This window comes from Sarcophilus harrisii, chromosome 1, assembly GCF_902635505.1.
Source record: "Sarcophilus harrisii chromosome 1, mSarHar1.11, whole genome shotgun sequence".
NCBI classification, from domain to species: domain Eukaryota; kingdom Metazoa; phylum Chordata; class Mammalia; order Dasyuromorphia; family Dasyuridae; genus Sarcophilus; species Sarcophilus harrisii.
In genome coordinates, this window is record NC_045426.1 from 3,323,878 (window position 1) to 3,345,165 (window position 21,288).

The 21,288-nt window shown below is 61.7% G+C and overlaps 1 protein-coding gene across 1 annotated transcript in view; it reads left to right on the forward strand.

Annotated features, from left to right (window-relative positions):
* Positions 1-21,288, forward strand: part of CTDSPL (CTD small phosphatase like) — a 49,574-nt gene that overhangs the window by 21,361 nt on the left and 6,925 nt on the right. Inside the window, exons 2-6 of the mRNA XM_031963691.1 lie at positions 11,797-11,951; positions 13,691-13,723; positions 13,839-14,015; positions 17,771-17,872; positions 19,554-19,610. Coding sequence (XP_031819551.1) covers positions 11,797-11,951; positions 13,691-13,723; positions 13,839-14,015; positions 17,771-17,872; positions 19,554-19,610 — 524 coding nt within the window. The remainder of the gene's footprint in view (positions 1-11,796; positions 11,952-13,690; positions 13,724-13,838; positions 14,016-17,770; positions 17,873-19,553; positions 19,611-21,288) is intronic.

A 21,288-nucleotide genomic window follows, 5' to 3' on the forward strand; every position in this document is an offset into this window, starting at 1 on the left:
CCCCGGCGGGCACTGGCCAGGGAGGCCCACGGGGCCCAACTCCGCGTCCGGCTGGCTCAGCACAGACAGACCCGGGGCTGACTGAGCCCCTGGCAGGAGGCTTCCCGGCCGTTCCCCGGGATCACCTTGCAGCCTGTAGGTGCCAGGGGAGAGGCAGGCTCTGTAGAACAGGGTCCCCATGTGGATCGAGGGAAAGAGGGGGACGGAAATGCCCAAGGGAGGGGCGGCCCTTGGGTCCTGGGCTAAAGGAGCCCTGGCAGGGGTGGCCGGCCCCCGGGGAGGGAGGTGGGGCCAACGAGGAGCGAGTTTACCCCCTTCGCCCGGGGCCGGCCCAGCCGTCCCCCCCTTTTATGGCCCCTTGGCCCCAAGGCAGGACTGTCTGTCCCGAGGCGCGACCCCCTCGTGACCTTTTGTCCTCCCAGGGGAGAAAAGTCCACCACGGTCGTTGTTTGCGCTTCCTGGTTTGTGCGGCCGGGTCGGGGAGTCCCCGACTTGGGGTGGCGGCCGGAGGCCACTTGAAGCGAGGAGCCGGCCTCCAGCAAGGACAGGACTTCCAGGCGCGCACTGAGAGGCCCCGAGGGCTGGGTCTCCAGCACCTGGGGCTTCTGTGACTTTCTTTATCGGGTGGGAAAATTTTATAAACACCGGGATTATTTTGGTCGAGCGAGGAGGTGCCTGGTGAGAGGCAGGTGGGGCCGGGCTCTGTGGGGTTTGGGGGAGGGGAGTCGCCGGCCGGGGCCTGGGGCCCGTGGGCCCCCCAGCCCCTCCTTCCCTGCCCACCCAACCCCGAACCGCTCAGAGTCGGGACCCCCGGCTTCCACAATGTCCCCGCCCCTTCTTGTCTTTGAGCAGGGCCTGATACTCGCCCGTTGGAGGGGGGAGCCCCAAGGGCAGGGCAGCTCCATTTTGGGGACCCCTCGCCCCAGCACCGGCACCCACCACTAGCACCCGCCGTTCCCGCATTTCCTGGGAGTTTTGGGGTGCAGTCCCCATCCCTCCTCCCCTGGGCCCCCCCTTCCCCCGCCATGGGATTCCCGAGCAAACGGGCCTGGGATCCCCCCCTCTGGCCCCACTTGCCAGCTTCCCCGGCTGGAGTCCTGCTTTGTGCAAGAAGGTAGCCCCCGACCCCGCGGGAACTCGGGTTTTTAACGGTCCAGGGCCCCAGGGCAGGCCGGGCACCTTTCTCCGATTCCCTGGCCCTGCCCGCAAAGGTAGGTGGTTACCGGGTGACGCTCCTGACTGGCCTGGTCCCGCGCCCCATGCCTGGGACCCCAGCCTCCCTCCTCCCAGGGATCACATGTCAAGGAGAAGACTTAGGCGCCTAACCACCCACTTCTCACCTAGATAGTGCAATGATTATCTCCATTCTATGGATGGAGAAACTGAGTCCCCCAAGAGTGAGGCTGCTGGGGCCCCTCCCACCCCGTGTTCTCTGCCCTGGGGGGCCCGGCCTCCCCCCTGCCGGGGCCTGGGCCCCTCCCAGAGGGCCGGGTTCCCACAGTCGGCCAGCCCCGGGGGGGGGGAAGGAGGAGTTAAAACGGGCCGGAGGAAGGCCCGGGGAGGGGAGCAGGGCCCCGGGGGTCCCCAAAAGCCCTTGCCTAAGAGCCGGGGAGCCTTTCACGGGCGTTTCGGAGGCCCCAGAGAGGGGAGGGGATTGGGCCCCCTGAGTTGGGGGAGCGGACGGGGCCCTCGGGAGTTCACTTCCTTCCTCCGGTTTTCCTGGGGGGCGCCCAGAGGTGTTCCCCCACCCAAGGGCCTTTGGAAGAAACAGTCGAGGTCCAGGAAAGGCCATGGAGGAAAGAGCCCATGGGGCAGGAGGTGCTCTTTTAGTTCTGTGGGAATCGGCCAGTTTTGTCGCCGCCTGGGAATAAGGAACGGGTGACAAATGTGAACTTGGCAACGGGGACCTGAAAGCTGGGGGGAAGATTACCGAGGGGGGTCAGACGGGCTCACGAGGCGGGCAGTGGGAAACAGCCGGGCCGGGCAGGGTGAGGAGAAGCCAGAATGGAGATGGCGGGGCCGGGATCACCACGGTTCTGCACCAACTAGGAGCCAGGGGAGAAGCTGCCCCCTTCCCCAGAGGCCCCCGCCCCGGGCTCCCCTCCCTGGACATCCCCCCTCCCTGGACGCCTCCCAGCCCGGCTGGAGGCCTGTCTGCAGGCAGGAAGGAAGGTCAGGAAGACGCAGCCTCCCCGCGGGGAAGCCTCCATGGCAGGGGACTGGCCTTCTTGGTCTATCCCCTGGGGGTGCAGTGGGTCTGGCCGGATCCGGGCGCCTCCGGCTCCAGCAGGGCATGGTCTTGGCTTTATTCCCTCCGACATCTGTGGCAGGAGCTCCCCCGACACGTCGGGACGTCTGCCAGGGTTGCGCTCCGGATGAGAAAGCGCCGTGGAGCAGGATTGTCCCCCCGGAAGGGGAGGTGCCCCCGTGGGAGAGAACCCAGGGCCACCGCGGAGTTCCATGCCCTCCTGGCACATGAGAGACCCCGGGCCTGCCATCCTTAGTGACCGGCCGGGGCCGCCCCGCTGAGGCCTTCTGCCCGCATTGTTGCCCCACAAAGCTAATTCCGGATCCGGTCAGCTCCTGAGGGGCAGGGGAGAAGGAGCTCGGGTTGGGGTGCCTGTGGCTCCCCATCCCTCCCTCAGCACCCTACCCAGAAGCAAATGCCTGGATCGACCTGGACACGTTTAGACGTAGCTTCCTGGCCACACCTGAGCCACGGACTCGAATGGAACGGTGACGGAAGAGCCACGAGTGAAGGGCCCGAGCCCCATGCTCTGGCCCCAGACCTCCAGTAAGAGAAAAGGGCCCGGCCCCCATCGCCCCCTCCCCCCAATTTGGGGGGACCGGGGGTCAGAAGACCAGAGCCCCGCAGACCCCACCCCTGTGCCCGGGGCTCGGAACCAGGGCGCCGACAGTGCCCCTGCACCTGAGGAACGCCACCCCAGGGTCCTCTTCCTGCCCGGCCCCTCCCCAACCAAGAGTCTTCCAGTTCTGACGTGCCCCATCCCCCTTTCCCTTTCCCTCTTAAAGAGGAAGAGAGTCAAGGCTTTGGACAGCTGGACCTTTGAAATAACACTTAAGGAAGCAGCGGGAAGTTCTTTGAAGTTCCCAGGCCCGACATCCACCAGCTGGGCTGAAGGAGCCCAGCGCCAAGCTCAGGGGGAAAACCCAGGGGCCTCTAGGGGGGCCCCCCCAAAGGGGACAAATTTCCATCACCCCTTCCTGGGAAGGACTGGGGTTGGGGCATAGGCCTTTGAGGGAGGCGCACTTTTTCCTAATTTTTACCAGCTGTTTAAAATTTTCCAAATTTTAAAAGATTACGAAGAAAGTGTCCCCCCCCGGGGAGTGAGAGGTTCCGTTCATTTTAAAATTTTGGGGTTGTTCCTAAAAGGGGGCTTGGGGGTCCCCGCGCTGGTGAGGGAGGATCCAACCTGGGGTTGTTTTTTTCAGTTGGCAGGGCATGGGCCTGGAGGGCCAGCCTGTTGCCTGCCCCTGGTTCCAGGGGCTGGTTCCAACCCACCTGATCCCCAGCCGGGGGCCGCCTCAATTTCCCAAAACAGGACAGTCCTAGCCCAAGCGCCCCAGGGTGCTTGTCAGATCACGCCTGGAAGTACTCCCAGAATCCTCCCATCCCCCGGAGGCCTTCCCAGGCTTTCACTCCAGCACGGGCTGCCCTGGCCCTCACTCGCAGCTGCAAGAGGCGCAGGCCCCCCAGGATCGGGGTTTTCCCTTGGCCTCCACCTCTGCCCCGGGCGAGGGCCTTCCACGAGGGACCCTCCGCCCCTCCAGCCCCGCAGCTTCGCTCGGGACGAATCCGTGATTTTTTGATGGGCCAGGGAGGAATGTCGGGGCTTGAAAGGGGGCCCCTCCCGCCAGTCCCCCCTTGCTGCTTCATTTTTAGAATCCTCCCCTGCACTTCCTGCTTCTGTGGCCCTGCAAAAAAACCCCAAAGCCCCGGTCCGTGCCCTTCCTCTGCCGCGCCGGGGCATGGGCCGCCAGCTTCCGCCCCAGCCCCCTGCCAGCTCCTCGGTGCCTGGGGAAGGAAGCCCCGCCCCTTCAAGGACCAGGCGGGGTGTGTGTGAGAGGTGTGGGACTGTGTGTGAGGAGGCAAGGGTGTGTGTGTGTCTTTGTGTGAGTCTGTGGAGGACTGGTTGATCACTTTGAGGCTCAGAAGGACCCGGGGGATTTGAGGCGCCCCCCATCGCTTGACTCGCCCTCATCTAAGTCACTTTATTGAGGACCCACTAGTGCCAGACCATAGGGAAATCCTCCCAGGAAGTTGAAGCTCTTATGTCCTCCATTTTACAGTTAAGAAAACTGGGGCGAGCAGAGGTGAAATGGGGGGCCTGGGTTATTCCCCTGGTTAGTGTCTGAGGTCAGGCTGGGTCTGGGGTCTTCTCGGCCCCGGCCCAGCGCTCTGGGAACCAGCATCCCCTCCCGCCTGTGGCCTCTCCTGGCTGCGTTCCAGAGTGCACCGCGGTGCTGGGTGCTGGACTTGGGCCCGGGAGGTGTCCGGCCCCCGGAGCAAGGACTGGGCGGGCCTGCACACGGGCCCGGGGGCCACGTCCCGGGGTCTCTGGCAAGCGCCCAGACCAGGGAGGGTTTGCTGGAAGCGGCAACGGGAGCGGGCTGTGCCCACCTAGCAGCCACCCCCACAGCACCGAGGAGGAGACATTGACGTCTTAATTGAGCTTCCGGCACTTTACTTCTCCAGCTCATTGTTCTGTGAAGACTCTGCCATTCCAGTGACATTGTCTGCAGGACACGAGTTCAGTCAGGCAGAAGCCAGACTGACTTTGCTGGGGAGCCGGTTCAGCCCCTCGTGGCATCAGAGGCAGGAGGCCCCCGGCGGAGGGGCCGTCACACCCCTGTGGAAGACCGCCAGAGCCACGTGCCCTAGACAAGGGCTCCAGGGTCCCGCGAATTAGTGCCCCGGCCTTATTCCAGAGGAATCTGGCTTATACACAGAATCATAGCTTTAGAGCTGGGGGGCTCCCCCCCCCAAAGTGGCAGAAGCAAAGGAGAATTTACATATTTAGATGATTTTTCCTCCAGAAGATTTTCTTAAACTATATTTGGTTTAACTCAATACAATTTAACAAATAATCACCAAACTCCCCACTGTTTCAGAGGCGGAGGAACCGTCCCTGTTCCTGGAGCTTCTGTTCCTCTGAAAGTCCCGCCACGGCCCCAGGTCGGCTCGGGCCAGGCAGTTGGAGGCCAGGGTCGGGCGCTTGTAGGCCGAGTCCGGCCCCCTTGGGTTGCCGGCTTTCCTGCACTGGTGGATGCCGGCGTGGGGGGTGGGAGAGTCTGGGGATGGGCAGAGGATTATGATCTGGACAAGACAAGAATTACGAGGGGAGAACACGGCCACAGGCCCAGCAGGAGAGACAGGGAGCCGGGACTCTGTGGGAAAGGAGGCATGTGGGCCATGATGCTTGTAAACAGAAAGCAGGTTGTCAGGCGGCTTTAAGCTTTGGGATTCAGTTGCCTGGGAGATGGGCTTTCTCCTCGTTATCGGTGATTTATCTCAGGTTTCTCCTGCACCTGAGAAACGCAGGGCCCGGTGTTTTCCAGGAAAGGTCCCTGGCCCAGAGAGCTTCCGATGCTACCTACAGGGGTCCAAGGTGCCCATGTGGCATTAAGGAGACAGCTGCATTCTGTCCCTGGGAGGGCAAGGCCTGGAGGAGCTCACCTGGACTCTCCAGTCACAGCTGCCGCTTGTAGGCACAGAAAGGACCAAGGTCTAAACGCGGCACTTGGGCCAGTGGGAGCCTAAGAAAGCCAGGGCTGGACTCGGCCTCCAACCACCCGGACTCAGCCTCTGACCACCCCAGACCTGGCCTCCGACTCGCCCGGACCCGGCCTCCGACCTCCCGGACTCGGCCTCCGACCACCCGGCCCGAGCCGACTCGGGGCCACGGCGGGACTTCTTGGAGGAACAGAAGCTCCGGGAACAGGGATCGTACTGAGCTGAAGCAAACAGTTTGAGAAAACCTTCCGGAGGGAACCCTTTCTGAGGAGGAAATCAAAATGGCGTCGCCTCTGCAAAGTGTCTTCGTGCTCTGAGCATCCGGGAACGAATCGGCCTCGGTCCCACCACCGATGCCGGCAGCCCCTTGGCAGTATGGGAGTGGTCTTCGGCGGTCACCGGCACGGGAGCCTCTCCCCCAGCGCCGCCTCTTCGCATTTAACTCTGCCGGAGCCCAGCCGGCAGCCTCGGGCCTTCCAGAGCTTGGGGTCACCTCCTGGGCCCAGTGAAGCTTCGGTTAAGTGGAGGGGAAAATGGAGACTCCGTGACTCCCCTGGGAAACTCCTCCAAGTTGCCGCTTGACCTGCTGAGGCTCTCTCCCTCGGCTTTCTCCAGCCAGGGCCCCCCCTAGGCTACAAGCCTCTGCTCTGCCCTTCCAGAACAGCGCCGGCTCAGCCCTCCTGGGTCTGCCATCCGACCTGCCTGTTTCTTTTTAAAGGACATTCTGCTGCTTTGCCTTTTTCTTTATAAGAATTTTATTTGAAACTTAGTTTCAACAACTCCAAACTACCAGCCAGTTGGTGGAAGGAGCCCTTGACTCCAAACATTGCAAGAGAAAGAAAAAAGGCAGAAACAACCTACTACGCGCCTCCGGTGCCGTCTGAACTTGGCAGATTCATTAGCAGTCCCCGCCCCTTGGACGTAGGGATTGTTGCTCTGGAGCCTTGGCCGTTGACGGTTGGGGGAAGGGAGCTGGCGCTTTTGCATTCGGGAGCACCTGGGTTCTGCAGCAAATCCCCCAATGTGGTTTCTCTCCTTAATTTTTGGTGCGTCTATTTTTTGTTGGGGGGGAGGAGGGGAGATACGAAACCCTTCTGTATAATAAAGTTCCTCTCTTTTTGGTCTGTTTGCTCGGGAAGTTCTTTTTATTCGCACAATCAAGACCAAGGTACTCTCTCCCTGTGGATTGCTCCTGCCTGGGATGTTTTTCCTTCTCTCCCAGTCCATGGTTCCACAGGAAGTTGGTTGCCGTAGACAGCGGTTGGTGGCGTGGTCCGACCACGAGTCCATTTTCCCAGAATCGTTCCTGTTCCCTCCCGTTCCGACCCTCGGCCTCCTCCAGCTGCCACTGGGTTTTGCTCCAGGTTCTCCCGTCTGTTCCATTGATCCGTTTTTAACATTTGTGACTCCCTTCAGGAGCGTTTCAGGGCCTCCTCTGGGGGCCCAACAGGACTGGTCTCCCTCTGTTCATTTCCCTCAATTATGCTCCCGCAGATCCTGACTTCCCGCAGCTGAATCTGACCCAGTGGGAGGGGCGTGGCCATCTTCAGCAGGAGCATAATAAATGTGTACGCTGATTGGAACCCCTCTAAGTCATCAGGTCGGCTTGGCCAGATGCCAGATGGAGCCTGTACCACAGCGTCCCCTCTCGACCCCCTGGTAAGGCGGCGGCTGTAGGCTTCAGTCTGCCCATTTTGCAGAGGGGCAAATTAGAGGCCCCGGCAAGGGAGTCCCAGATTCCAGGCCAAGGCTTCTGCCTCGGAGGCCACTGTGCTTCCTGGGGGACTCCGGGGCTCGTGTGCATCCGCATCCAGCTTCTGGACAGAGCAGATTTCTTGGTTTTTCTCTTCCTTGCCTCAGATTTCTTTGTGAAATAGAAAAATGGATGTGACTCTGGCTTCCCCCATCAGCCCTCCATATAGATTGCCTTTTGGTATTTCAGTTTGGGGGATTCTTAGATCTTTTGAACATCCTGTGGGCTCTCTTTCCCCGGGATCCTTCCCCAGGGATCCTTCCCCGGGATCTTTCCCTGGGATCCTTCCCCGGGATCTTTCCCTGGGATCCTTCCCCAGGATCCTTCCAAACATCCCAACTGCCTTAGGGTGTGTAAAGCAAGAGAGCCATTGGGTGCTGAAGAAAATGGAGGGGCTTGACTTCTTCAGGCAGGGCTTGAGGGGGTCAGCCTGGCGGGTGAAAGTCCAGGAGTGGAGGGACTGAGCCAGAGCAGGTGCGGAGACCACATGGAGGCACCACGGCAGAGAGAAGCCAACATGGGGGCTGAGGTGGGGGGGGCCGGGGCCAGGACTGGAATCCCTCCTCAGACGCTCCAAGCTTTGTGGCCTTGGGTCACACTGAGCCCCAGCGTCCCTGTCACTAACGTGCCTGTGCTCCCCCTCCTGAGGTCGTCCCAAGGCACTGCCAGGAGCTGGGGGCTGGGCCGGGGGCGCTCCGGCTCGTGGTGTCTGGAGCCGGCGCTCAAAGATGCCACGACTGTCGTCCCAGAGTCCGAGGACCCCGGAGGCGGCGCCTTTGTCAGCTATGTCCCAGAAGCCCTCGGACAGTGGCCCCGGCCCCAGGGGCACCTGGGACCCTCAGAAGCCAGAGCCGGGCAGAGGCCAGAGCAGAGGAGCCACTGTGACTGTCCCTGCTGAGGGGTACCTCATGCCTAGGAGCGGGGGCTGCAACCGGGGCATCTCCTCCCCAGCTGGAATGGCCTTTCGCAGTCTCTAGGACATGCGTTTTGCCCTTTTTTCCATAAGGAGCAGAAAGTACTCTTTGTTTGGCCCCTCCCCACAGGGGAGGAATGTGGCGTATGCTCAGAGTGCACAGAATTTCCTGGGCCGGCCCCGTTCCAGACCACGGCCCTGGCAGCAGTTCCAGGCTCCCAAGCCACCGCCCCAGGAAGAAAGGAGGCCTTCCTTTGCCCCGCACCGGGCTGGGCTGGTTCCGGGCTGGGCCGGCGGCACTGTAGGGAGCCGAGCTGTGGATGGCCAGGAGACCCTGCTCCGTCGCTGTCCACACCTGCAGCCCACATGTGAGCACAGTGGGTCGGTCCGGGACGTGCCAGCGTCTGAGCCGGCAGCCTGGACATCCGGCCACGAGGGCATCGGGCCACGGGCTGTGTCTGGCTTTGGGGCTCAGCTGTCCGGTTCGCAGGCCCAGTTTTAAGCCCCTGGGGATTCCTCGGCCCACCCGAGCCCATCCTGGGCGACCCGCGGGGCTTCGCCTCCTGGATGCCCGGGAGCACTTGGACTTCGGAAGCTCGGCCCTGGTCCGGCTCCACAGGGCCAGACCCTTGGTGGGCACCGTGCCCTGCCTGGTGCCCGTGGATGCCCTGGCTCCCTGGGAGAGTGGGGAGCTCTTCCTCACTCTGCCAGCCGCCAGGGGTGATTCTCCCCCAAGAGAGGAGCATGAGCACTTTGGGCAGGCCGAGACTTACCTGGAACTTCCCTGCAGCGCGCCCAAAGGCCCCTGGGCTTTGTCTCCGGCTCACTGCATCCCTGGCCCGAGATGCTCACCTGGGAACCAGGCGGGACCGAGCGGGCCCCGGGGCGGCCGATCCATCATCGTCATTGAAGGGGATGCAGGGGCCTAGATCTGGAAGGGAAGCATCTTCAGACCGCCCGACGCTCCCGCCTCGTCTGCCAGAGCAGAGAATGGGATGTCCTGGACAAGCCAGCCCTGGTGCAGGGACAGCAGGGAAGCCTGCTCTTCTACCTGGGACGGCTGGTGGTTAGGGACGGCTCAGGCAATTGTCTCCGTGTTCCAGGATCAAGGAAAGGTCCCCCCTCCATCCCGCCTCGGCCGGGCGGTGGGAAGCAGAATCCCTCCTCGGCGTCCCTGCCAGCCCTCACGGAGCGGGGAGTGGTGCCAGCCTGCCCTGCCAGAGAAGCCCCCACAGCGGGTGCTGCCCTCCAGGAGCCTCAGGCTCCAGCAGGGGACGCTCCCTCCCAGACTAGGGAGTGAAAGCGTGCTGCTCACCGCCCCACCTTTGCTGCTCGCCTGGCTCAGGGGCCTTAGATCTTCCCCAGGAAGAAATGCGTCTGATTTGTGGTTGCAACATTTAAACAAAAATAAAGTCGGGAGATTGTGAGCTTGGGGGGAACCCAGCAAGTGGAAACATTCGCTTGGTGAAGAGAAGCCTTTGGAAGCCTGTGCCGGGGTCATGATAATACAAAGGATCCAAAGGGAATCCCCAGGAAGGGTGGCCGGAGACGTGATGCCATTCGAGGCTCCCGGGAACCCTGTTTGGTCCAAGCACAAAGGGCAGACCGAGGCTCCCCTGGTCGCATGACTGGCCGGTTCAGAGGCAGTCTTGGACCCAGGTTTTCCTGGCTTCCAGCTCTCCTTCAGGCAGCCTCTTGGGAGCATGGAAGGCCCTGTCCCCCCGAGAGATAGCCAGCCACCCAGCAGGGCTGCTAGAGGCGCGCTGGAGTCCTGCCAGAGCCCTACCCTGGTGCTGGTTGAGCGGGCGCCAGGAAGACGGGGTCTGCACCTGTTTTTCCTTAGAGCTGATTTGGGGGCTCATCTGTGTGGGGAAGGAAAGCTTGTGGGCATCGATGCTTTGGGACACTGGGATGTTGCGGGAGCTCGGCCTTCTCTCCGGCATTCAAATGTTGTGCTTTTACTTAATACAGTGAAGCCGGGTGGGGGACGTGTTTCCCACTGAGGGTCACTGAACATCCCGGGAGCAGAGGCAGAGGTGAAAGATCACTCATAGCATCTGCCCAGGTGGGCGCGTGACCTCCGGAGTCCGGTCCCGTCAGAAACCGTGGCAGTGCTCACCGGGGGCGCGGGCCTGTGGCCTCGACGGCGGCCACGGGGACAAGGAGGAGCCAGGGGTAGCATCGGCCGCTCAGTGTCGGGCTCCCCAAGGCTCTTGGGGCCCAGACAGCCGGAGAGGAAGCTGGCGGGAGCCAGGCTGCGCCCGTGTGCCGGGCATGCATCCAGAGAGCGAGGGCCCGAATGGGTGAGGGCAGATAGTCCCGCCTCTAGGGTCCCTGTCCCCCTCTGTGCTCCACATGTCGCTGCCATCCACACGGGGTCTCTGTGGGCAGAGGCACCATGTGGGGCTTGTGGGGCAGCTTGGCCTCTGGTACTCACGTTTGTGTGTTATATGGGCGGGGCCCATATCCTTATGGGGGTCACTACCAGGTACATGACACATCTGCACACACACACACACAGTCCCTGCCCAAGCCCACCCCGGGAAAGTCACCACTTTAAGCCAAAGTGTGCCCCTTCTGCTCGTCAGGGGAGACTCTCCTCGAGGGGACACTGGGCTCTTCCCCCGCTCACAGTGGGGACTCTCCCCCCGGGGTCACCGGGCCCTTCCCCTCCCAGTTCCCTGCGGGCACCCTGCTCCGGGCCCTTTCCTTGTTTCAGTCTTGCTGTGCCAGGCTTGCTGTAGCGGAGACCTCTCATCCCTCCTGGCCTCCATGTATACCCATATTTCCAGAGAGCTGTTTCCTTTGTTGCCCGGCACATTTTCCTTTGGGCTTTAAGGGTGTTGGAGGCCCCCCGGGTTCCGGCCCCTCACCATCCCAGCGGTTGCTCCCGGCCACATCCACCCTTTGGTTTCCAAGCACCTCGGTCCCCGGGCCTGGAATGCTCTCCTCCTTGAGCTGCCTCTGGGGAGACTTTCTGAAGGCCCAGCCCAAGGCCCACTTTCCAGGGAGGGGGCCACCCCCGCCTTCCCTAACCCTTGCCCCACTCCTGTGCCGAGGAGCCTCTCGGTGCTCCCAAGGCTCAGACCCGTCCCCAACCAGCAGCAAGGCCGGTTCTGAACGATGCCGGTCCCCGGGGACAGACAGTGGGAGCAGCTCTCGCTTCTCTGGGGGGAGGGGGGACGGACCAAGGGCACCGCCCTATCCATGGGTTTTTATTTAAAAGGTTTTGGGGGGCAGGGACCCCCAAGTGTCTCGGATGTGAGCACTAGAGGAGCCTCTAACCCTGCTCTTTGGGCATCTCCACATGGAGTCCCCTCCCCCTCTGCCATGGTGGCAGGCGCCTTCACCCCTCTCTCTCTGTCTCCCCCACAGCCTCCCAGAGCAGCATCAGCCTGAAGAAGCAGCGAAGCCGAAGCATCTTCAGCTCCTTGTTCTGCTGCTTCCGCAACTACAATGTCGACACCACAGCCATCCACAGCACAAATGTGCTGCCCCCGATGGTGGAGGAGAACGGGGGGCTTCAGAAGGTCAGTTCTCCCCAGACCTCTGGGGCCAGGCTCGGGATTCAAGGCGGGCTCAGGGTTCGAGGTGGGCTCAGGGTTCGAGGCAGGCTCGGGGTTTGAGGCTCACCGACGGGCAGCCGCTCAGGTTCCAGTTCTGCACCACTACAAGAAGACCTCAGCTATAAATGAGACACAGGCTCTTATTTCTAATGATTCCCAAGGTCCCATCTGGCACTCAGCCTCAGGGACAAAGCCTTTAATGGATTTGGGAGTGACTGAGGCAGGGCCTCTGCTCAGCCCACTTCCTCCAGCGGCACTGCCCGGCCGGCCTGCTGAGGGCAGAGAAAACAAAAGCCCTTTTCAGAGGGGGCAGGTGGGGAGCCTTTCTGGCTGTTTCAGTGCACCCCGAGGAATCTGTTAGGAACAAGTTCATCTGGGAAGGGAGAATGGAGGCTGAAGCTGAAGGCCGGACGTGGACCGGCACAGTCTAATGTGCTTCTGAGGTCGAAGCCTCCCCACCCACCCCCTAGCTTTGCCCGCCGGGCCGGCTGGCATACAGGGCCTTGAAATGAAATGGAGACCCCTTAGTGCAGAAGCAGAGAGGCTGTGCTTGGCCCCGGGCCTCCTGCCATGGATAAAGGCATTTGGGGCTTACGGCTCTTAATGTGGCCAACACCCTGGCCCCCTGATCCAGCCATTTGGGAGACGTAGGGCACGGTGGCGCGGCTCTAGGAAGGCTCTGCTTCCTCCACTCTGTAGAAGAGAAGCTCCCCGGTCCTGAGCATCCTCAGCCCCCAAACAGCCTTGGCAGCCGCCGTGTGGCCCCCGAGCATTGTCTGGGGCCCAGAAGTCCTGGGTTCCAGACCCGGACCTTCCTACCACGCTAGCTGTGTGACTTGGGATAAGTCACCTGATGGCATCCAAGTTGCTTGTAGGAGGCCCCCGGGGACTTCCAGCTTGAAGTCCGACTGCTCCAAGTCTTTCAGGGGCAGACAAGGCTGTTTACTGTTTGTTTCTATGGCTGCAGCAGGCCTAAGATGCTTCCCACTCCTCCTCCTGGCGAACTAGGGGCTGATGGCCCCAAACAGACCCTGAAGGGAAGGGGGACCTTCTCAGGGATCGCTTTGCTTCTTCACAGACTTGGAAGCCCCAGGGGGATCAGGGGAGTGCTTGTGGCATCTTTGGTGGCGCAGCGCCAGAGTGGGGAGCCAGGTTTGGGGGAGGGGGGACTCAGGAGAGGATTTCCAAGTTTGCAAAGTCCTCTCTTCTTCCTAGGGACTTTAGGCATGGTTAAACCCCAGCCCGCTGACATGGCTGTGGGTTGCGGGGACGATTCTGGCCAGAGGATGATGAATTCCCACCTCCTTTAGTCCTGATGGGGTCTTAGTTACCAGCGCACCCCAGGTTGGGCAGGAGCTGAGGGCACTGCGAGGGCTGGGGTCCTCGCTGGCTCCCACAGTGGCCCACGCTGATGCCCTTCAGCCCAAGAAAAGGGCCACCAGTGCCCCCTGGTTCTGTCAGTGCCCCCAGGGCCACCAGTGCCTGATTCCAGCTCACCCTGCATCCCTGCCCAGCCTCCCTCTGTGTCTGTGAGAGCTTACTCAGTGATCCCATCCATTGGCCACAAGAACATCAAGGCCGTCACGTTTGCCTCCGGCTGCTATTCTTTGGTGTCCCACAGGCAAAGGCCTGTGCCCCCGTGTGCCCCTGTTCCCCCCAGCAGGCTGCAAGACTGACCTGGACCTTGTCTGTTCTTTCCACAGGGCGACCAGCGGCAAGTCATCCCCATCCCGAGTGTACGTATCTCCCTCCCGTTCCCGGGTGCGCTTGCTCTGGGCTCCGGCCGCGATTCGGCCCCTAGTCAGGCGGCTCGCCCCACGAGCTGTGACATGGAGCTGTTGTTTCAAACAGGGACGGCGAGCGCGCCAATTTCAGGAATCAAAGCCCGGCCCAAAGCCCGAGGGGCCGTCTTCCTCGCTCCAGCCTCAGCCTCAGCCTGCAGAAATGCCCATCCCGCCCAGGCTCAGCCCTCTTAGCTCTGGGGGCGGCCCTCAAGAGGACGTTAAGGAGGGAGCGCTCACGACACAGGCCAGTGATGCTGGGCCCCCCCAGGGGGTGTGTCCCCAGGGTGCCAGCGCCCGGAGGGGCCTCCGGCCTGGCGCCGGGCCCCGGCAGCTCTGGTTACCTCCCCTGCGTCCGTCAGTACCATGACCGAGACGTGAGGTCGGGGGCCCTGGGTTCCAGGCTGACCATAGGCAAGTGGCTCGAGCTCTCTGAGACCATGTCCCGCCCCGTAAAGCGGGGCTGAGGATCCTGTGGGGGTCAGACTCCCAGGCTGCCGGCGGCCCTTAGGGAGAGCCGGTCCCAATTCTCTAGGGCTGTGCCCTGGACAGGGGTGGGCCCCGTGGAGACCAGGGGCTTCCTCTGGCCACGTGGCACATCCTTCTGCACAGATGTGGAGGTCCTCCTTTTCCTCTTCTCTTCCTCCTATTCCTCCCTCCTCCTCCTCCCTCTTCCTTCTCCTCTTCTTTGCCTCTTCCTCATCCTCCTCTACTCCTCCTACTCTTCCTTCTCTTCCTCCTCCTCTTCTTATATTCCTTCTTCCTCCTATTCCTCCCTCCTCTTCCTCCCCCTCCCCTCTTCTTCCTTCTCCTCCTCTTCTCTGCCTCTTCCTCATCCTCCCTCTACTCCTGCTCTTCCTTCTCTTCCTCCTCCTCTTCTCCTCCTCTTCTTTTCTCCTTATTCCTCCCTCCTCCTCCCCTTCTCCCTCCTCTTCCTTCTCCTCTTCTCTGCCTCTTCCTCATCCTCCCTCTACTCTTCCTGCTCTTCCTTATCCTCCCTCTACTCTTCTTGCTCTTCCTTCTCTTCCTCCTCCTCTTCTCTTCCTCCTATTCCTCCCTCCCCTCCCTATCCTTTTCCTTCTCCTCCTCTTCTCTGCCTCTTCCTTATCCTCCCTCTACTCCTCCTGCTCTTCCTTCCCTTCCTCCTCCTCTTCTCCTCGTCTTATTCCTTCCTCCTCCTCTTCTCTTCCTCCTATTCCTCCCTCTTCCTCCTCCCCTCCCCCTCCTCTTCCTTCTCCTCCTCTTCTCTGTCTCTTCCTCATCCTCCTTCTGCTCCTCCTGCTCTTCCTTCTCTTCTTCCTCCTCTTCTCCTCTTATTCCTTCGTTCTCCTCTTCTCTTCTTCTTGTTTCTCTCTCCTCCTTCTCCTCTTCCTCCCCCCTCCTCCTCCCTCCCCTTCTTTTCATCCCCGTCCTGTTTCTCTCTCCTCCTCTTCCTCTTCCTCCCCTCCTCCTGTTCCTCCTGTTTCCTCCCCTTCTCCTCCTCCCTCCCTTCTTTTCCTCCCCCTCCTCTTCTCCCTCCTTTTCTTCTTCCTTCCCCTTCCTCCTCCCCTCTCCCCTTTTCCTCCTTTTCTGCCTCCTCCTCTTCCTTCTCTTCCTCCTTATTCTCCTCTTCCTTCTCCTTTTCTCCTCCTCCTCCTCTTCCCTCTTTTTCCTCCTCTCCCTCCTCCTCCTCTTCTTCTCCTCTCTTCCTCCTCCTCCTTCTCTTCTCCTCTCTTCCTCCTATTCCTCCCTCTTCCTCCTCTTTCTCACCCCCCCCCTCCTCTTAGTCCCTCTCCTCCTCCTCCCTGCTTCTCCTCCTCCTCAGCAGTGCAGGTCCAGTCTCCTTTGCTAGTCTCAGAGTCTCGGAGCGCCCTGAGGACTTACGCCTCTGCACGATCCTTGGGCCAGGCTGCCCCGCGGGCACTGACACGGTCACTGACTGGGCATCCTTGTCCTTGTCCCACAGGCCCAGTTGGCGTTCCCTGTTTTGGGCGCCCGTTAGAAGGATGGCAGAGTGGGCCGGGCACATCCCCGCCGCTCACTAGTGTAACCTGAGGCACGGCACCACCTCTCCTGGCCTCAGTTTCCCCCTCTGTGACTTGACTCGCTCACTTCCTGGCCTTTGGGCACTTGGTCTCAGGGGCCTCTTTGAGATTTATTCTGGTCCTAAATGGGACCTCTTGCCTTGTTACTCCCCAAACCCCCCACAGGATCCAAGGGAAGTCCTTCCACCCTGGGCCAGGGCTTTGATCCCTCTGTCCATGATCCTCTGGGGCTTGCCTCAGGCATCCCAGAACTGGCTTTTCCCCGTTTGAGGGTTCTCCCCCACCCCCAGGGAGGCTGATGTCTGGGAACAAGCGGCCGGGCTGGGACGGCCTGGGCTTCCTAGGATGTCTCACGGACTCTAGTCCCTCCCTTGGCCCCCGCAGTCAGACAGTGCCTGTGGGCAAGCGTTCAGGGTGGGGGCGACTTGCCCGGCTTTGTGCTTCTCGCTGAATGTGAACCAGGAGAATTCTGATGGCCGCCCTCCCAGGGGCCGAGCCTTTTCCACACTGGGCGCGAATCTCTGCCCCCTTAGAGCGGGCGACATGACAGGCAAGGGGCTCGGGCAGCCGGCTGAGGACCCCCCCAGGGGCCGCCACAGTGAGGAGGCTTCACAGACCTCCCCAGGTCCTCCTCCCCAAAGCTCTCGTCTCCAAACCCTCTGCTCCCAACTCCCGTGTGTCATTGGGCTGTTCCTCCCATGGCTCCATTGTAAACCTGCTTGTGTGGGCTCAGCCCGGGAGTGCTCCCCATGGAAGGTGCTGCTCCTGCCCCCACACTCAGATACCAGCGGCTCTGCGGGAGGCCCCTCCCAGCTGTTGTCCCCCTGGAGCCTAAATTGGCCTCTTCTCCCTCCTCTCTTCTGGCGGGTGGCTGCCCTGGTCCGGTCTGAGCTGGGGGACGGCAAATAGCCTCCCCTCTCTGCTTACCCGGTGTGCTGGACAGTTCCTGCCCCAACGGGGCAAAGGGCCGACAGGACCAGGCCCTCAGCCAGGGCGGGCACCCCCAGCAGCAAGGCCTAAGAGACCCTCGGGGTCCATGCTGTGGAGGGGAAACGGAGGCCCAGGGAAAGTTTGCCCCAAAGTCACCCCAGGTTCCCCACACACACTCTGCTCGCGGCCTCCTGTGGCCACTCGGGGTTTACAGGCGCTCTTGCCACAGGCTGGGGAGAGAGGCGGCCTCGGAGGTCCGGCCCGGCCCACACCTCTCTGGAGAGTCAGAAGCCGGCGGCCAGCATGGGCCTGAAGGGCCCAGAGGGACCCCGTGCCTGGGGCCTTGCTCTCAATTCCTCCCCCGTGGCTGGCTCCTGACTTTAAGGGGTCTCCCCTGGAACCCCCGTCTCCATCCCGGGCCCTGAGCCCCAGCAGTGTGTTCAGCAGGAAGAGTGTGAGCCAGCTTGTTACAAGGGCACATGGAGGGGATGGTCCAGCTGGTGGCACTGGGAGCCACCAGGGATGTGGAGGTGAATGAGGGAAGGAGTGGATAGGAACGGTGGTGGAAACTGGAGGAAGACATGGAATGGTGGACAGAGTGGTGGAATGGGGAAGGGCACAGGACACTTATGTGTGAGTGTGTGCACGTGTGTGCATGAGGTCATTGTGTGTGTGAGTATTGTGTGCTCATGTGTGTGTGAGGTGTGCATGTGTGTGCATGAGGCTGTCTCTGTGTGAGTATTACATGCTCATGTGTGTGTGAGGTGTGCACGTGTGTGCAGTGGGGCCGAATGTGTGTGATTATTGTGTGCACGTGTGAGTGCATGTGTGGAGATGTGCATGTGCATGCACGAGGCCGTCTCTGTGTGTGAGCACGTGCACGAACCCATCCCCAGGAGCCCCGGCAGAGCCCGCCTGCCACTTGCTCTGTGGGGGCGTCGGGGTTGCCCTGTGGCTCAGGGCTCCCTGGCACAGGGGCACAGGTGAGCGCTGGCCCGGCCACCCGCCGGTGGCGCTATTTCACCGTGGGCCGTCTCTCTCCCTGTAGCCGTCCGCCAAGTACCTCCTCCCAGAGCTGAAGCTGTCGGACTACGGCAAGAAGTGCATGGTCATCGACCTCGATGAGACCTTGGTGCACAGCTCCTTCAAGGTGAGCGGGGGAGCCTGGTCTTGTGGGGCGCGGGGAGGGGCCACCAGGAGCCCCCCGGGGCTTCCCAGACCTCCCCGGGTATCGACTCAGGGCGAAATGACCACAAACTTGCCAGGCGGAGCCGGGGGCCGGGCCGACTGCTTTCTCGTCTCCAAAAATGGGACCTTGTCATATCTCTCTTGGCCACTGGGCCGGGGTTTCTGGGTGGCCGTGGTTGGGCTGGCCCGGCGCTCCAGGGGGTGTCCAGCCTCGGGATGGTGCCCTCTTGTATCTCAGAGGTTTCCCAGGTTAAAGGAGCGTTTCCATTGTTATTGAGTTTCCTTAACCTCAATGGGTGGCTTTTGTCCTTACCCCCATCTGGGTGTTGAGAAGGCCTGGGAGCACTGGGAAAGCCCGAGGAATGGAAAGTCCGGGATATCGGAGTCCTCGATGAATGGAAGGTCCGATGAAGGGAGAGAGGAGGAGGAGGGAGGGAGAAAGAAAGAAGAAGGGACAGAGGAAAGAAGAGGGGAAGGAAGAGAGGAAGAAAAGGAGGGAGGAAAGAAGAAAAGAGGAAAGAGGAAAGGAAAGAGAAGGGAGGAAGGAAGGAAGGAAGGAAAGATGGAAGGAAAGAAGGAAGGAAGGGACAGAAAGGAAAGGAAAGAGGAGGAAGGAAAGGAGAAAGAAGGAAGAAAAAGGGAAGAAGAAGTAGGGAGAAAGAGACAAAGGGAGAGAAAGGAAGAATGAGGGAGGAACAAAGAGAAGAAGAGAAAAGAAGAGAGGGAGGAAGAAAGAAGGAAAAGAGGAAGAAAAAAGGAGAGAGAAGGGAGGGAGAGAAAGGAGAAAGAGAAGAAACAAAGGGAGGAGAAGGAAGAAAGAAAAATAAAGGAAGGGAAGGGGAGAGTGAGGGAAGGAGAGAAGGAGGAAGAAAGAGGGAGGAGCAGAAGAGCAGGGAGTGGAGAGATGCGAGGCGCCGAAGGCTTGAGGGCCCGGGCCAGGTCCCAGAAGCGGTGGCTTGCTTCCGGGACCGGGGAGGCCTCCCGGCGAGGCTGTGGGCCCTGAGCTTTGCTGCCTGCTGATCCGGCTCCGCCGCTGAGGGCACAGGCCTTCTCTTCTCCCCCGGGCGCCCAGACCCGGACCGGTGAGGGTCTTCCCTCTGACTGGGGCCGGGCCCCGAGCCTTTAGCTTGCGCCCTCCTGGCAGAGGAGCCAAGGTGGGTTCAGGGCAGGCCGGAGGCGCTCGGACCCTGGGCGGGAGAAAGCCTTGAACTCTGTCTGCCCGCACCCAGTCCCAGGAACTGGGCCCATTCCTGCAGTGACTTAGGGCGCCGGCCACGTGGCACCCACGGAGGGCACAGCCCTGGGGGAGACTCGCACCCCACTCCGGACCAGGGCCAGGCTTGCTGGGAAGTCCTGGGTCCGAGGCTGTGGCTGGGCAGCTCAGGCCAGTCTCTGACCGGCTCCCGGAGCCCAGGACCTGGGTCTGAAGAGGAAGGGCCGCCCCGCCCCCCTCCAGCCCCGGGTCCTGGGGTTAAAGCCAAGGCTCATGGCGCTGCTCAGGTGTCTCCTGGGGCCCCGGGATCACGGAGGGAACCCTCAGGAAAGGCCGCCTCGGGCCCCTCCCGCCCCCCGAGGGACGCCCCACCAGGCCCATGGTTCTGAGCCGCCTCCGGGCTCACTCCTGTTTCTCTCTTTTTGTCCAGCCCATCAGTAACGCCGACTTTATTGTTCCGGTTGAAATCGATGGAACCGTACACCAAGTAAGTACCCGGGCCGGGCAGTGCGGCCAGCGCTTCTCCTGCCGGGGCCACGCACCCTCCCCTTGGACCTCTCCCTCCTTCCCTGACCCGGGCCGTGCTTGGGAAGAGCTGGAGCCTCCGGGAGGAGCCACGGGATGCCCCATGTGCCCCAGGAGGCCCTGGCCCCTCCCTCGCTGGGGACCTTCTGGGCTAACCCATGAGTCTGGCTTGGGAGATCATCCCGAGAGCCCCAGATGGACGTTCCCCTGCCTGCTCTTGGGTGTGGCTGAGCAAGGTGGGTGGGAGATACCCCTCCCCCCTCAGTTTCCCTTCCCCAATGTCCGGTCGGAGGTTGATGGGCATCTTTCCTTCTGACTGCCCGATTCGCACTCAGAGCCTCTGACGGCCGCCCACTCCCCACGGGCCACGGCTTCCTCGGCCCCATCCGTCCGCTCGGCTCTAACGCCAAGGCCCCTTGACCTCGGCTCGGTCCGAGCCTCAGAACCAGACCAAGTGCGGGAAACGGAGCGAGGTTCAGTCGGCCGAGGGCTGGCTTTGCTTGAACCTTCCTCTCCGAGACCTGCCTCTGACAGGTCTCTGGCCTTTCTAGCTTCACCCGGGATTGGTGGGGTTTGGTCCCTGAGCGGTGCCCACATCCCGAGCTTGAGTCTGGCCTCAAACACGAGCTGGGAGTCTCAGGCAGGTCATTTAATCGGTTTGCCTCAGTTTCCTCAAATGTAAAATGGACGTGATAGCGCCTAGGGGTGTCATGGGGATCAAATGAGAATGTGTGAGGAGCCCTTCAACCCGTGCCCGGCCCCCAGGCACTGGATACATGCCTGCTCCGGTTAGCATTGCCACGGCATAGGGCTCCAGGTCTGAGCTCGGGCAAGGACCCCTCCTCTCCCTGGGCTGGAGGGGCCAGGCGATGTCTATCCGTGGCCCCCGGCAGAGAGAAGGCCGCCCGGGGCTGGTCTGGGCCGTGGCCGTCCCTCCTCTCGGATCTGTCCCTCCTTGACCTTCTCTAACCCCTTGGATACGTTTTCATATCGGACTTGGCCAGAGCCCTTTCAGAGGAGCTGGTAGCTCCATTTCACAGATCTAGAAACAGGGGGAGAGAACCTGGGTGAGTGGCTGACCCTTGCAGCCAGGGCGGGGGCCTTGCAGGCAGAAAACTCGGGGCTGAGTCCCTGGAGGGCCCCGGGCCTGCCCCGCCTCGTTGGGCCCGGCTGCCCAGCCAGCGGTAAGCAGAGGCGTGAAGGAGGCCCTTCCCTCTGGGGGTGTGACCCGGGGGCAACATGCATGGGCTTGGAGTGCCAAGGACGGGTGGGGATGGGGCCACGGGGGCCTCCCTTAATGGAGGAGGCGCTCCCTGCTTCGGGCCTGTCGACAGGTGGAGGGCTAGAGCAGCGTTCTCGGCCCAGAAGCCCGAGCAGCGGGCCGGCCATGGGGGGAAAGTGGGAGCCTCAGCTAGAGCAGCGTTCTGGGCCCCCCCGCCCTGCAATCGTTGGCCCCCCAAACAAAAACAGCTCTCCCACCCTTAGTTGGGCTTTATTCCTCAAGTAGAACTTGGAGGGATTTGAGTGACGGCAGAGGGAACAAGATGGCTGATTTTTCTTTTCGAATTCAAGGCCGACTTTTTGGACGGACTTTTGTAGGGCAGAAGCTCGGGGAGGGTGAGTCTCAGGTCCTGGGACTC